The 16,025-nt window shown below is 46.0% G+C and overlaps 1 protein-coding gene across 1 annotated transcript in view; it reads left to right on the forward strand.

Moving 5' to 3' along the window:
* Positions 1-14,300, forward strand: part of NTM (neurotrimin) — a 387,621-nt gene extending 373,321 nt beyond the window's left edge. The window contains exons 7-9 of the mRNA XM_046686283.1: positions 2,798-2,833; positions 8,196-8,228; positions 13,192-14,300. Of these exons, the coding sequence (XP_046542239.1) occupies positions 2,798-2,833; positions 8,196-8,228; positions 13,192-13,292 (170 nt within the window). The 3' untranslated portion in view covers positions 13,293-14,300. The remainder of the gene's footprint in view (positions 1-2,797; positions 2,834-8,195; positions 8,229-13,191) is intronic.
* The last annotated feature ends 1,725 nt before the right edge of the window (positions 14,301-16,025 follow it).

Consider the following 16,025-nt stretch of genomic DNA (forward strand, 5'->3'; position numbering starts at 1 on the left):
TGTTCATTGGATTGGTGTAAAATGTTACCATTTCTGAAACTTTTTTCTGGCCAGTGGTTCATAGAAGAAACGAAATTATATTTATAAAAGTGGAATCGTGGGCCTGGGGATCCTGAATAGTATTAGCTTATGGGGAGAATTAATACAGAGAATGGGGATGTCCCTCGTTCTCCATTTGCATCAAAGGGTGCTGTCTGGCTGGATTGAGATGGATTTATTCAACCAAGCCACCATCCTGACAGAGTCACCTAGTCATTCATGCATTAATTCATTAAACACCTATTTATTGAAGGGCTAGTGTGTACAAGGCAAATTGCTATGTCTTCATTACATATCTGGCATCTATATTGGTGCCAGAATCAAGTAAAGGAAACAAAGAAACGAGCTCCCTTGTAGACCCTGGATGTCTGGAACTTGCATAGGAAGAACAACCACGCAGAAGGGAGTCTGGATGCGTTTCTCTGTCATCGGGCAGGAGTGAAGGCATCCAGTGATGGTGTCCATCCCTTGATGGGTGCACATTCTCCCTATGGGCTACAGGGTTAATTTCTGCTTTCTTTAGGGGCAAAGCCCTCCATACCACAACAAATTCAGGTAGCTTGGAATTTTTCAGATCTGTTCTCCTAGTCTTCCATGTTACCAAGCACTCTTGAACATGGTGGGGAGGGAAACGTGAGGAAGTTAGCAGATAATTGGCAAGAACATGAATCCTTTTATTCTGAGAACTCCCAGATACTCCATAGCTTCAAGTACCTCACCCTCCCCCCCGGCCCTGCCACTTCCTTTCTGTGGCACAGTGAATCCAGCTTGCCCCGAATGACCTACCTGTGGGGCTCCATTGTCCCGTCTCTGTTTCCAAATCACATTCTATCCCCCTTCTATCTAGCACGTAATGCCCAGCTTTATCCAAGAGGGCTGGGAAGGGGAAGTCTGCCCTTGATCCCAGAGCTGGTAGCTCAGAATGGGCAGAGCTGTGATTAGAGTGATTGATATGTCTGACATCTTTCACACAGGGATGGTCATAATTGCCCCTCACATTTGTCAGGCCTTTTTGGCTTTTTGGCAGGTGTCTGTTTGTATGCACAAAAGGGCCAGAATTCGAAAGGAATGGACCCCCCTTCCCGTGCCTTGCAAATCTGAGGCTCTCCCTAGCTCTCCTTCCTACCCCTCCCAGTTCCCCCCTCCACCCACAGCAGTCCTCATTCCTGTAAACAGTTTTCCCCCACCTTTGACCTCCTTGCTCTTCTGATTTGGATGCATGAAATGGTTTTGCAATTGGCTTTATCACTACTGTCTAATTCCCTGGCCTCTTCCCCTTAAGCTATCTTAAGATGAGAATAGGGAGGAAAAGCAAACTTTAAGAGTGAAATAGCTGGCATTTGTGACAAGGAATAAGGTGAAGCTTGTGTCATAAATCTGCTCTTTTCAGCAGACATATGTGTGGCAGTTAACAATCCCCCATTGGTCTGTCAGCATTCACCCTGCATCTTTTGGGGTGGTCCTGCAGTTGCCAGCTTTCTGGAGTTCAAGGTTCTCTAAAAAATTACATTCAAAAGTGGTTGTATGTATTCAAATTAGAAAGATGGAGTCAAAGAAAGGTGAATGGGGTACGCATGGGGGTGTTCTTTAATGCGGAAGGCTCAGACCCTTTACATGCTAAATCTCTAAGAGGGAGGAAAAGTTTGGAGCATTTTCCAAATTTAATCAAACAGAAACCAATGTTTTTAGCCTCAGTTGAGAGACCGTTTCTGAGGACCCCATCCCGGAAATGCCTCATGGGTGACAGAGTTCCGTGGACAGGACAGTGAAATCCTGTTAATGCACACGGTGGGCCTTTCCACCCCCTTGGCAGCCCCTTGGCTCCCTCTGAGGTTAGACCAGACATTGCAGCCCCTAAACTCACTATTGAGGCCCACTGTCGATCAGGCCGTTTGACAAATATAAACTTATTAGGCAGTTGTTCGTGTCGTTTCCCATTATCAGAAGACCCCTCAGCTCAGAGCCATCAAGCAGACGTGCGAGTTTGGAAAGGAGCATTTACTTTATGCAAATATACAAACTGTGTGATGAAGTTCATAGCATCACAGAAAGCCAGCTAAATTATCTTCATCTTGCCATCAACTTGCACATAAGCTGCACACCCTCTGCACATGATCTGAACGTTGAAAAGTGAGGACTGGTGGTGCTGGGAGGCTCCCATCCTGGTCGTTATCTGTGAGGGTACTTAAGCCAAATGGGGCAGGGGTGAGCCTTCCTGTCGTGAACCAATAGGTTTCTGAGCTCCTGATCCCTGAGACTGCAGAGATTGTAAGGGACTCGGAGAGTACTGCTCCCATGATCCTGAGTCACCGTGGTTCCTGGGGAACCTTCTTCCTGCCATGCTGCCATGGGATCAGAAATTCCTAAACTTGGTCTCCCAGAGTGAAACAATGGGGATGGGGATGTGGGACAAAAATCTCATCTGGAAAGGGACTTTTGTCCTTTGTTACCAAATCAGTACCCAAACTCAGTACAAGCTAAGAGTAAATCCATCTGCACTAAAAAATATGCAAGCGACCAGCTCCCTCACTTCCCAACCGTGGCATCCAAGTATGGACGCATAAAGCACTTTGGTGCTTCTCATGCTGCATCTTGTCCTACCACCTTTGGTTTTTGTGTCTTTCTTTATTTATCCATTCCTCCAAAAATGTTTGTGAAAGGCAGTATACAAACTATATATGACAAATATATAGCTACTGTATATAATATATGTGTTTGTTTTCATTTTTCTCTCCTGTATGTCCCTCACCCGATTTAGAACTAAATGAGCCTACAAGCTCAACTTTGTTGCAAGGTCAGTATCCCCATTGCTTTATGGTTTCTCTCCCCTCCCCTTTCTCCCAGAACCCCATTCCCCTCCCCCTTTCCCCGCTGCTATGCATTACCGGAGAATCCTATCTATAAACTTGCTTAGAGGATGGCAGTGAAAGCTAAGGAGGTTACTGGGAGCTGGCGAAACTCCAAGGATAGCTCCATTTTCTCCGCTCATCCCTTGCCCACACTTCCCCAAGAGGACTGGGGGGGGGAAAGGAAAAGAAACATCATAATTATTGCAAAGCACAGAGACCTGTGTGAAGGCAAAAGTTTGAGAGAGTGAGTCTGAACTAATAGGAAGAGAACTCCAACCCACTAAACAATTTTCATAACAAGAGTCCTATTGATGGCCTTCAGCAGCAGAAGCAAACACTGTGTGCAGAAAGACTCAAATATTCCCTAAAAATGCACCACCTGGTTCACTCTGAGGTTCTCCAAGGGAGGAAGGTAGGCATGGTGCCACAGGCGTGGTAGTCAATAAGCGGTGATCTGGAGTGGGATGCAACTGAGTTCTAGTGCAGAGCCTGACATTTAGTGGTTCTGTGTTCTTGGACAAGTCACTAAGCCTTATTTAGACTCAATTTCCTCTTCTATAAAATGGAATTGATCTGCCTTATCTACCTTAGAGTTGTTCCAACATTCAACTGAGAATGCATATTAAAAAGGCTTTGAAAACTGCTTGGTACATTTTGAATCACTGAAGTCCCATTTCCAGATGCAAGCTGAGAGACAAGGACTTCCCTCAGTGTCATGTCAGAGGGTTCACTAAGTCACTTCTCAAGCCTTTCTCCCCAGCCCTTTACATCCTTTTCCACTTCGGAGCCCTTCACTATGTATGACTTCTGCATCTCTCACCTCTATCTGCACAACTCTTCAAATTTTCCCAAGGCCCACCAGCCTAGCGTGAATGATTCACTAAGACCATAACTAAGCATTTGGGCAGAAATGGGCCCAGCTAAGTGGTAGAATTGGATGCATGCTGCCTGTGCTGCTGTTCCTCTCCTAAGGACAGTGCTGACCATAGGATAGCCCAACAAGAAGGCAGCTGTGATGACAATGGGGGGAATGGCTTTGTCCACCTTTTGCCCCAATCCCCTGACCTTTCTCATCCCACCTCTCCCCACACCCATCCTGTTCATCCATTCACCTCTGGCTTTGCAAACAATCATCAGAGGATGGCAGACTTAGAAAGTAGGGGAGGAGATGGAAGGAAATGAATTATATGGAAAGCTGTTTGACAGATGAGAAAAATATTTTTATCGTGAAAAGATTCAGGGCTGCATTATTCACCTTGGTCATGTAGAGTGCCATGGTGATGAACTACAAACAGGAAAATGAAACAAAGAAAAAGTGAAGTCAATGGAAGCCTTCAGGTTCAACTTATGATTCAACTTATGTTTACTGAACCCCTTGCAAAGCATATTCATGGATCTAAAATAGAGAGCCTTAGAAATGTAGCTAAATAAATGGTAAAAGGGAAATTTGAGAGACTGGAACTAAGACAGGCGCTGCTGCAGGATGTGCTTTCAGAAGTGACTAAGCTCATTCTGATCACTTAGCTCTTCATTCTCAGAGGGAATAAGAGGTTTTAAAATGGGTAGCGGTTGCTAAGGAGTTAGTATTTAACTGAAGATGTACTCAGCTGATAGAGGGAGCATCGTCCCACTCCTAAGCTGACAATAATAGTCCCGACCAGAAACAAACAAATCACTACCTGACTGCTGAGCACGGGGCCAGGGGCAGGCTCCACATGCTGAGATGAAGCTGGCCTCCCTTCCTCTGCTCTCAGCTATGAACGAGGGTGAAAGGATCTCTATGCCAACTTTCTCCTCTGATTCTTGAGATGCTCTCAACCCCTCACCCTTCTTATTGAGCGCAGGGCACTGGGTCAAGGCCAGAAGTTGTAGATTGTAGACATGTAGAATGATCTAGGATTTGGATTAGTGTGGTCTTCAGTATAGCTCTTGGACTCTGTACAACTAAGAAATATTTTAGAGGAAACAGACCTTGCACCTGAGGCATTTCCCTCATTCATCTGTGTTTTTTATTTTCCTCCTCCTTGGCTAGTCTCCCATACAATAGAGAGCTACCCATTTTCTCAGGGAATACCCCCAAGTTATGTCCATCTTATGTGACAAATACCAAGAAAAATTTGCATGAATGTGTGGTTTTCCACTGACAGGGAACACTTGGCTTGAAGAGTAGTTCCAAGATATTTTGCTACCCAATATCTGGATGGAATAGAAGGATTCTGATAAGAGAATTTCATTCCTTCTCAGCATTTTCTGCCACCTTGAAATATTTTTCTGCTCCCCTTAGCAAACACAACAGATTGCATGTCACCCGTGTATTAATATTTGGTCGAGCAGGACTCCTGCCATGATGAATAAGGACTCAGGGACATGTCAGCATCCCCCACTGAACTCCCTCATAGGCAAGTGTGCCAGGCCCCATGCTGCAAACTCAGCGGCTTAGTGGCTGTTCATTTCCCATCCACTGGTCCTTTGTCTTTTATCTCCTAGGCATTAAGTCAGATTTGATGGTATCAGTGGGCAGGGAAAGGTTGGCTGATTAATGCCTGTGAACCTCACAGTGACTATCAAACCAACTTATTAAAGAAGGGAGGACTAAAGTAAACTGATTCAGAATGAAAAACTTACAGTAGGAGAGATGATCCATTCTTCCCTGCAGAGGATTAAAGACAGTTAATTAGGCCCAGCTATCCAGCAGTTAGCATTTCTATGCCACGTGTGTCTAAATAACAGGAGATGTAAAAAGAAAATTCCATCACCCTCTTTCTAGAAGGTTCATATATCCATCCTGACATGAGGCCAGCCTCCTGTGCCCACTAGAACCAGACAGCAAGCAGCCCTCTGCTTACCTCAGTAGTTGAATTCAGTTGGCTTTGGTGGCAAAAAGATCACTGTATGGGTTGACCAGAAATATTGGCTTGGAAGGTTGGGGGAAAGGATTCTTTTTTGTTTTATTTCATTCTTCCTTTATTTTGAATTTTTTTTTTCCCACTCTACCTGGATTCTCATTGGCAAAAAGATCTCAAATTTCAGGCAAGCTCTTGGTGAGGAAAATACACGCTTAGATTTTCAGGGATTGTTTGTTTTCTTGCTAGCTAAGCATTAACGCGAAGACTTGAGCGTGTAGCCAGTACTCACTTTGGAAGCTCAAGCAAGGCTCATACTTCTGGAATCTGGACCCAACAGCGATAGCACAGCAAGCAGGATATAGAAGACAGTGTTAGCATTTCTACATCTCTTCTTAGTACCAAACCAAAGGGAATGTGCTTGAGTGCAGCATGAGGGGCTTAGAGTAAATATAAAGACTATCTTGGCTACATTCCCCACCTCACTGTGATGAGATATGAGCAGGGGCACATTATAGTCAACTAGAAGAATTGAAATATTGCTACCTGGAAAAGGCCAAGGATAAGTTCTAGCTAAGGTCAAGGATGTGTGTCCAATAGTCCTTTAACTATGTGGATGCTAAAGAGCGTTGATATTCTTTCAAGTGGCATGTGTTGGAGAGTCAGGGGAAAAAGTAGCTGGATGAGAACAATTAAGCTGAAGTTCTCTTCATATCTTTGCCTTATGGAAGATAACTTCTGGTATCTGGAGCACTGCAGGAATGTATGCTTTCAATCTATTTCTCTTTCTGATAGTTCCAACAACCCAAACTACCAAACAGAGCCCTTCCCTGTGTCCATCTGCCAGCACTTCTGTCACTCTATGGGCTACTGTCCCCTCAATGCACCCTACATTTGTATTGTCTGTGGTTTGGGGGTGAAAGGCCTGTGACTGCTTTATTCCTCCAAAACTCCCTCTTCAGACTGTCCTCCCTCCTTCCATTTACCCTCCGTCTTGGTACAGAAAGATTCAAGTCAGTGGTACCTTAATGAGACAATTCATGAAAATAGCCCCTCCTTAGCTTCTGGACCGGTTTCGAGGGCCCAGAAATTACTCCAAGGGACTGTCCTTGTTAAACGCACAGACAACACGGCACCAGCACTCCTGGCTTTTCTCTACCACCTGGACTTTACATCAGATCTTCTCTGAATCACCCCTTTGATCTTTGAGCATGGATCACCTCTTGCATCTTTTTCAAAGTGGCTTCTCAAGGTTGCTAATGTCCACTGAGATCAAGAGGGATATTTTATCTCAGCTCCATTTAAAGAATAGATTGAGAGCTTGAATGCATAAGTACATATTCAACTGATTTGGGTCAATTGTTTTAGTTAAGTTTAGGCTGAGTTATATCTAGATTTTCTTTCCTTCTGCACGAGGACCTTTGCACAGAGAATTGTATCACTTCGATGCAAAAAATTTTAAAGTCATTTTCTTTTTTTCTCAGCTTTGTTGAAGTATAATAGACAAATAAAATTATAAGATATTTCAAGTGTGCATCTTATTGATTTGATGTACATATGCATTGTGCAAGGATTTTCCATCTTCTTTATATCCAGGGTGAACAACCGCAGAAGCCCCCAGCTAAAGAGGGAAGTAAAATATTAGGGATCATTCCACTTCAGGCCAGTCAGAACATCTGCTATCAGCAGACATGGTTTTGTGAATTGCTCTGAGAGCTCAACGTTTGTGAAGTGGGATCTTTCATGGTCCGGTCATCAGAGAGGAGCTGGCGCCCCAGCATCTCCACAGGCGGGCAGCAGCATGTGTGGGTGCAACAGGTGCTCATTGCTGCAGGTTGTCCAGAGAGAGAAAGTCCTAGGGGCCAGCTTGCTAGTCTGACACATCAAGAGAAGTCAAATATCAAGCGTCTGGGCTCCTCTGGTACAAGTAAGCTAGCTCCCCAGTATTTCTAAAATGTGTAGATAAATGCCACTCAAACTTTTACATCTCAAACATAGCATGGGCACTTACAGTCAAATTGCTGTTGTGTAATCCATTTGTATCAGCCAATTTTATACTTAAGGCCTCTAGACTTCAACTAATTAAAGGATTGCCTGGTGACCAAAGAAAGAAAGTTCTACAAAGAAGTATTTATTGGCTTGGGGCCTCAAGCTTGACGTTCCTGAGTTCCCTGCTCAGACAAGGTGGATGTGTGGCTTTCGATGGGTCAGAGACCCGATCTGACTGTCATTCCTATCCTCCCCTGGTCCCCAACTCAACCTTATGGCAACTGACTTCTCATCAAACCACAGAGGGGCAAGTACAAGGGCTGGTCTGTGGTCAGGACAGCAAGAGACCAGTGTACCAGGGCTGGAGAAGGCCCTGGGCCAGGAGCACTGGCTGTTCCCCAAACTGTCTGAGGGCAAAGCGAGTGCCTCCGACTGCTTTCTACCTTAACAGTGGCTTGTTTTTAATTTCTTTTAGAAGTGAAAACTACAGCTCTGACCACTTGGAAAGGTTGGTATATTTATTTTCCAGGCAGCTTCTGCCTTGGTGGGAATGGGCTATACAAAACTCTTGACCTTCTTCCAAGATGCCTTCTCTTCTAAGCTAACCCCAGGAAGCAGCCCAGTGGGCACCTTCCCTGACCTTGGGCTGTCTCTATGTCAATTTAGATTATTAACCTGTCTCCAAAGACATCCCACTCTCCCTGGGTGGCTTCCACTTGCAGACATCTAACTTCTCTTTACTGGCAGCACTAATGAGCACCTGTCAGTGCCCAGAATAGCTCCATGTCTGGGCTCCTCTGTACCAGGCCTGCCTCTTTCCTTGCACACAGATGCCCTAATGTGACAGTTTCTTAGATCTTGGCCTTGCATGCTGCCCTTTGCTTACCCCATTCTCTCTCTCTCTCTCTCTAACTTGGAGTTGGAAGGGAAGTGGCTAGAGGGAGGGAAAAATCGAAGGAAGGGGGTGGTTCTTGGGTGAGTCACTTGGCTACGAATAAAATGCATCTTATTTGAGGCTTTCATTCCTGCCAGATGTTTCCGGTGGATAATTGACACTCGTCACAGTTCTCTGAGACCCTAACTATCCTGGTAATTGGTCTCTTTAGGCCTTCTCAGCTCTCTAATGAGATAGAGGCAATAAAGGCATCCATGCAGAGTGGAGGCGTGGCGAGATGAAGGGCAGAGGCCTCTTCTGTGTGGCCCATGTCACCAGGCAGATGGGCTGAGTTGTCATTCTGGCCAGCACAGGCTCTGGGAGGGCCTTGCTCCGGGACACTGGGACTGCACCTGCCTGGGCAAAAGGTGCTCATCTTGTAGCGTTCTTCCATGGGCTGGCGAGTGTGGTTCTCCGCTTAACCAGAACCCAGAGGGCAGAGTGCAGGGGCAGGCCCCAGGCTTCACTTTACTCTTTTACCCTTCATTCTCTGAAGACGCTTGAGTCACACAAAGCAGCAGGTCCGAGTTAGTGGAAAGAAAATTGCATTTGGAGATAGAATTCAGGGGATCTTGGGGAAGTAACTTAAGCCCTCTAAGGTTAAGATTTTACCTATTAAAGTAGGAGATAATAATCCTTATCTTGTACATGAGCATCTTTAAGGGACTGGAGCACCTTTCCAACTGCAAGCACTCTGCCTGAAATCCCAGTCGATATGATTTTACTTCTATGTATACTGTCCCTCAACCACAGGAATTTTCAGTGACTTTTATTGGAAAGAGTTAGAAAAAGAGGGGAAGGGTATTTGGAAGAGAAAATTGAGGAAGAGCAGGAGACAAGGCAGGAAATGGGTTTTTTGTTTTGTTTTTCTCCAAGTAGAATCTTAAGAGAAAGAAAAACACAAAGTAAATATGGGCATGTCAACATGCATCACAATGTTCCTGCTCTTTCCTTCCTTCAAGAAACTTTCATTGAATACCGGCCATGGGCCCAGTTAGACACAGGCCCTGTCCTTAAGGAGCTTACAGCACAGAGGAGGAAATACCTAAGTTAGACAAATAAAGAAAATTACAACACAAGGTGGTACTTATTTTAATAGCAGGATGTACATGGTGCTGTGGAAGGAAACCAGAGCGAGTCACGGAAGGCTGCCTAGAGGAGGTGACTGGGGGCCAGAAAAGAACCTGCAACAAGAAATGGGAGGGAGCTGGGTGAAGAGTGTTTCAAGCAGAGGGGCAGAGGGTGTGAAGATGGAAAGGAAAGAGAATATGGCTGGAGGGTACACACTCTTGTTGCATGGAGTCAAGGGCATGGAGAAACCAAAGAACGTGTGGCAGGAAGAGAGGCTAAGGGAGCAGATCGTGAGCCGTTTATGAAATGTAGTGGGTGTTTCTACCAAGCAGCTGGGAAGGCTGCAGAAATCAAATAGTTTAGTAGTGCGATCAATATGGAATTGTGGAAACATCACCCTGGAATTAGTATAAAGAATAAACTCAAAGGGTCAAGGTCACAGGTGGCAAGGCCCAATTTGTGAACTTTTATGGACATTGAAAGGAGAGCTGTTGCAGTCTCCTCTTTGAGAGGTTGTCTGGGGTATCCCTACCTCACTGTTTCTCCAGAGACCACCCTTGTTTTCTCCTCCTTCTGTCCAGCTTTGTCCAGGTCAGTTTTCCTGGACGTGCTCGAGGAAAGGAAGGGGTGGAGTGAGGGGAGAGTGTGTGGAGAGGGCAAAGGAAGGCTGGATGTGACCCTGCACAGTGAGTGACAGCCCCCCAGTGGGCCTGGGGCAGGAGACAGGAGCAGCAAAGAGGCCCCGCAAGCTTGTCCAGGGTAACAGCACATTCAAAAGGCAGCTCTGGTGTACTCAGTGGCCTTTTCATTTCTTCTATGGGCGGAGTTTTCTGACATACCAGGTCAGGATCCCCTGATAGGCTGTCTGTGGTGCTTCCCAGCAGGCAGCAGAGACACAAAGGCTCTCTGAGGTGTGCAGCAATGAGACCTAACACGGTGCCCAGAGAGAGCACCTGCAGAGCCGCCCAGCCATTGTGAGGTGCCCTGGGGGTTGTTTGCCAGCTCACAGCCACCTCCCTTGTGGCGCTGCCGAGTCCCTGGCCTGCAAACAAGGTTTTCCGACTTTCCTTACATGGTAACCAAGCCAGGTCCCTGCTGGGCTGCACGCCTGGCTTGTGGCATTCTCCATTCTCCTCCCTGGAGGCTTCCACTGGCTGGGCAGCCCGAAAAGGAGGAAATGCAGGGGAGAAGCAGAGAGCATTTAATGCATGGAACTGGCATTTGTTTCCCTTCTCTTTTCAGGGCATCTTCTTAGCCATGGCCAGGGTACAGGGATGGGGGAGGGGATGCGCTGGGATGAATGGAGTGGTTTCAAAGCTGTGAGTTTAAGCGATCAGGACAGCAAAAGAGATGAAGGAGAAAAAGAGCCATGTGCCAATGGATGTGTACCTGGCCAGGAGCACAGTGTGCCAGGTGTGCAGAACACATTTGGAATCACTCTGCAGTGCACACATGGGAGGAGAGAATGCAGCCACTAACTCTGCCCAGCTTAAACATGGAACCAAGCCCCCACAAAGGCCTACTGGTCCAGTGGACTCAGAAACAGCCTTTGTGTCTTAGAGGCAGCCTCAGGCACAGGCAAGGGTCTTGGTGTGAAAGACCTTGCCGTGGCCCAGAGCAAGAAGGGCTTCCTCATAGGGCAGAAACATAACTTCTCACCTGAGAAGGCATCGAGGAGGGGCTTCTCTCCTGGCATTCCAAAAGATGCTGTGTAATAACAGAGTGAGTGCATATCAAAGAGAGAGTTCCTGGTGGTGGTTGATATAGAAACATAGTAATTAGATTTTAGAAGATACAACCAATTAGTGACCAGTGGTAGATAGTAAGCACCTCTGAAATTGAAATGTAAGTCATCGAGAACTTTACCGAAATGCTCCTTTATCATCTGTATCCCACCATGGACTGGGAGCAGGAGGGCACTGCATGGCAGATGCCTTCAGTTTTGTGTTGCCCAGAAGGTCACCTCCCTTCAGGAGGGAGAGCAGAATAGGTGTCTCTTCTGCTTCTCATCATGAGAACTTGCACTGCCAGGAAGTCCTGGCCTTGGAAATACTGAAAACCAGACATCAGAGATGCATGAGGTTAGATGACCTGGTGTATTTCAAACTCATGACTATCTATTTAGCCACTGCCCCAGAATGACAGATTTGTCCCCAACGTCTAAGAAATAAAATCATATGGACAGCATTTCCAGGCCAAGAGTTCTAGGACATGATGGAGTCATCCCATGTGGAATCAATGAAGCTTGGTTTGATGCTGATCTGCATTAGCCAGAAGTGTCTCCAATGCTCAGCATCCAAGTCAGGCAAGCAGGTTCTGGCTTTATTCCTTCACCTCAGTAAGGACATGGACTCAAGGAGGACACCAGCCTTAAATACCTTCATTAAATTCAATGCAACAGAGCATGCCAGAGCAAGTCCACTCTGAGAAGGTTCCCTGCTTCATTAGGTACCTAATTCATCTGGGCATCCAAACTTGTGGGTATGGTTCATGAATCTTAGCTCTGTTTGTTATGGGTGTTCTTGGCCATGGGGTCAAGGTAGCCAGAAAGCTTATGCTTCAAATGATAAGGAAGCTTCTGGGGAGTTTTATGACCTCAAAGTTTTTTGCCTCCTGCCTTTGGCTCCATCTCAGAGTATCTGTTTGCAGGCCAGATTGGTGTGTGCCTCTTAGGGAAAGGTGTCATCCATCTCCCACCCAAAGGCATACACTATGGTGGGTTCTGCATCCAATTGTGCACATATATTCCCTTACTTCCACATACACAGCAAAAGGCCTCTTATTCCTTCACTTGATCCCACCTCCACTTCACGCAGACTGGTTTTGGCTCTTCAGGCATGTAATACTTGAACTAGGTCTGCTGTTGCCTCGTCCAGATGGTGAAGAGGTCAAGTGCTCCAGGTGGAAGCCCAGTACACTGCCCTGAGAAAGAGTGATTGACATAATGGACAGTGAGCCCATGCAGCAGCAGCAGGGGGACAGACTGCTGCGTCCAACAGGTCCTTTCCTGCATAACAGGTTGAGCAGCTGGAATGTTGTATGAATGTTTAAGTCAGGCAGTGCTCAGAAGTGATTGGATGGTGATGCAAACAATGCAGTCGTCTTACTTTATTGCAGCTCTATGTAGGCTATTAATTAAACTGCCGCCTTCTTCTTGAACTTGACCCTGAGCCCTGGCCTTAGCATGTTATGACACAGTAAAGGTGTACTGGCCACCATCCCACCTTGACCCTAGCCTCATGTTCTCTCTTTGCATGGGAACGCTCCCTGTTATAGAGTGTGCATCCAGGGGATTGAAGCTGTAGAAGGTTAATTTCTAATGCAGCTCCTATGTAAGCAGCTGGAACACCAAATGCTCCCACTTAGAGGGATGCTTTGTCAGAGGCAAGGCCTAATGAGAGCAGACCAGGCAACAGAGGTTCCATCTTATACCAGGTGGCTCCTGACAAATGTGTTCTCTCCACAGGCCCGGGTGCAGTCAGCGAAGTGAACAACGGGACGTCGAGGAGGGCAGGCTGCATTTGGCTGCTACCTCTTCTGGTCTTGCACCGACTCCTCAAGTTTTGATGTGAGTGCCACTCTCCCGCTGGGGAAATGCTGCCGCCACTCCACCCACCAACAGAAGAGCAAAGCAACTCCGACAGCAGCAAGAGCAAACCCGTTTCTAAATACAACACCATCAAATGAAATTCCAAGAAACAGAGCCCAATGGGACACAAATTCGAGGGAGGGGACAAAGAATACTTTGGGAAAACAAGTTTAAAAATGAAATTCAAAGTCGCCTTGCAGATATGTAGGTAGAGCTGAGTTTTCTTTCTTTTCCTAAATGGAAGAACGCACACCTGGCTTTGGACCCACCTGCAAGCTGCATTGCGTGACCTCTTTGTTACCAGGTGGGCGAGGGCTCAGCCGCTCTGCCCGCTAAAGTGCCCCACCAAGGAAAATTTTGCAGTCGGGCATCCCAAATTCAATCAGTCCATAGAGACGAACACAGTGAGACGTGCGGGCCCACATGTGCCCCTGCGGCCCCTTTCGTAGACTGTGCACTATTGTGTGTGTTACGAAACGCAAAATTTAAAAAAAATAAAGAAAAAGGAAACTAAACAAGACAGCCTGACAGCTACAACAATCCCACAATCAACAGTCACAAAAGATGTTGTTAAACTTTTTTTTTCATTTTACTACATGGACATCGTGGATAATAAGGGATTCTGATTCATTATTAATTTTATTAATTATATTTTCTGATATGAGTCTAGAACTTAGTGCAAAAACAAGACAAAACTAAAAAAATACACAAATGAAAGGAGTGAAGAGGAGTATGTTTGTTAAACATTAAAAATGAATAGTGTACTTCTTAACTAGGTTTACAACTGGTGGACCACACACCGGGCATTAACCACCTGGTGAGGATTTGGCAAATCCACCAAAAAAACACATGCGATTTAACCAACATCTCCACCAGCGCTACAGATTTCTCCTTATTCTGGCATTTACTGCAGACAATACTATGCTTCCTCACGCTGTTTAGAAATGGAAGGGTGATCTGCACTGTATCTTCAGTTTGTTGGCTATGCTTCTTTTGATGACATATATTATACAGTATATAGACACATATATTTTTTTTGTTAGAGTTCTAGCCATTTTATTTCTCAGCAGGGTCCTTTCTCAGACATTACTGCATGCTGTATATGGCGTTAGCTGTGTGTTGATCTTTTAAAAGATGATAGAGTTTACTGGTAATTGTGTAATCAGCTCCTGCCTTTTTATTTTCTTGGGTTATTTACATGTCAGAGACATTTATAAAAAGTGAAAAGAGAAAAAAAAACAAAACACTAATACCAGGCGCAGCATCTTTTCCAGGTGTGGCTCTCTCAAGGCAAAGGCCGCCGCAGGAGGCCTCGCTTCTCCATCGTGCCTCGGGGCGTGAACAAACAGCAAGCACCTGAACAGCTAAACAGTCAGTAACCGCTTGTTTCAGCCCATTATGGGAATCTCTGATGCCTTCGTGACCACTGGAGAATTGAATCCTCTTGGTTTATTTTATTTAATTTCCCACCTTTGTGTGCGTGTGTATGAAAGAGAAGAAAATGCAGGTTTTAGGTACCCTTTTTTTCCTCCCCTGAAGTCTGGGAACCAGAGAGGCCTCGGGGAGGGGCCCTGGATGTGATGAGGGAAAGTGGGATTGGGGGCTGGGGGAGGGAGGGGTTGTCTCTGACTTGACATTAAAAAGTGTTCCATGTCCCTCTTCACCTGGTGTGGTACATCATTCTCAAGTGGGGGGTGAGGGGAGCAGAGCCTGCCTGGCTCAGGTGTGAAGACCGTGGAGGGGTGGGCTCCAGACTCAAGCTCCTGCTCTTTAGGCCCCTCCTGGGGGTGGAGTGGGCCTGTTTCTGTGGAATGTGCGCTTGTGACAGACAGGGGTGCGGGAAACCACCTTCACCCTCCTAAAGGAATCAAGGAGGGCGTGTCTCATGGGGACTGTGTCAGAAGGTCCTGGCTGAGGCCGGCAGCATCCTGCTTGAATCCAAACACCTCACCTCGTAACCTGGGCTAAATGTCGAGTCCAGTTAGGGAAAGGCTTTTACATGTGATTATTTCAGGGAGGCAGCATAGTGCAGCTATCACAAAAAAGAAAAAGCTTGAAACGTTGTGGGTTGGTATCGAGTAATCCTAAATCCCATCAAGCAGTGCTCTGGGGAGTGTCTTCCCTCCGTGCCTGTTCCCCAAGCCTGGCCTCCAACCACAAGTTAAGAGGAAAGGTAGATTTTAATACAAAATAGTATTCAAATAATTCTAAATTGTTCTGATTAATTCTGGGAATTAAATAAGTAGCCGAAGATTCACTGAGAGGCAGAAATGAGGTGAGAGCCAAAACACTCAGGAATTACTGAACTTATGTCCTCAGGGGTCAATTCCACCTGAAAGTAGGAAATGTTTGGAAAGGAGTAATTTCATTTCCAGCGGCTGCTAGCAAAGTTGAGAAAAGATTGTTGATTTCATGTTTCTCTGTGCCCTTCTGACCTTCCACCCCCACCGCCAGGTATCAGATATCCCAACTCCTTCCTGGCAGCATGCTCTGGAACACTGTGGCCAAGCCTCACAGATTTTGGCTGTGTTGGTGTCATTCCTCCCTTACGCCCCGGAACTGCTAAAAGCAAGAAGCTTTGAGTCTCCTTAGAATGAAAGTGGGTGGGTGAGAATTATTAGCTCTCCCATGCCTCAACTTCTTCAGACACTGACCAGAGGATTTGGGTGAGATCATGGTTCATTGCAATAGCGTGGGGAAAACACAGGTAA

The sequence above is a fragment of the Equus quagga genome, chromosome 14 (assembly GCF_021613505.1).
Source record: "Equus quagga isolate Etosha38 chromosome 14, UCLA_HA_Equagga_1.0, whole genome shotgun sequence".
NCBI lineage: Eukaryota > Metazoa > Chordata > Mammalia > Perissodactyla > Equidae > Equus > Equus quagga.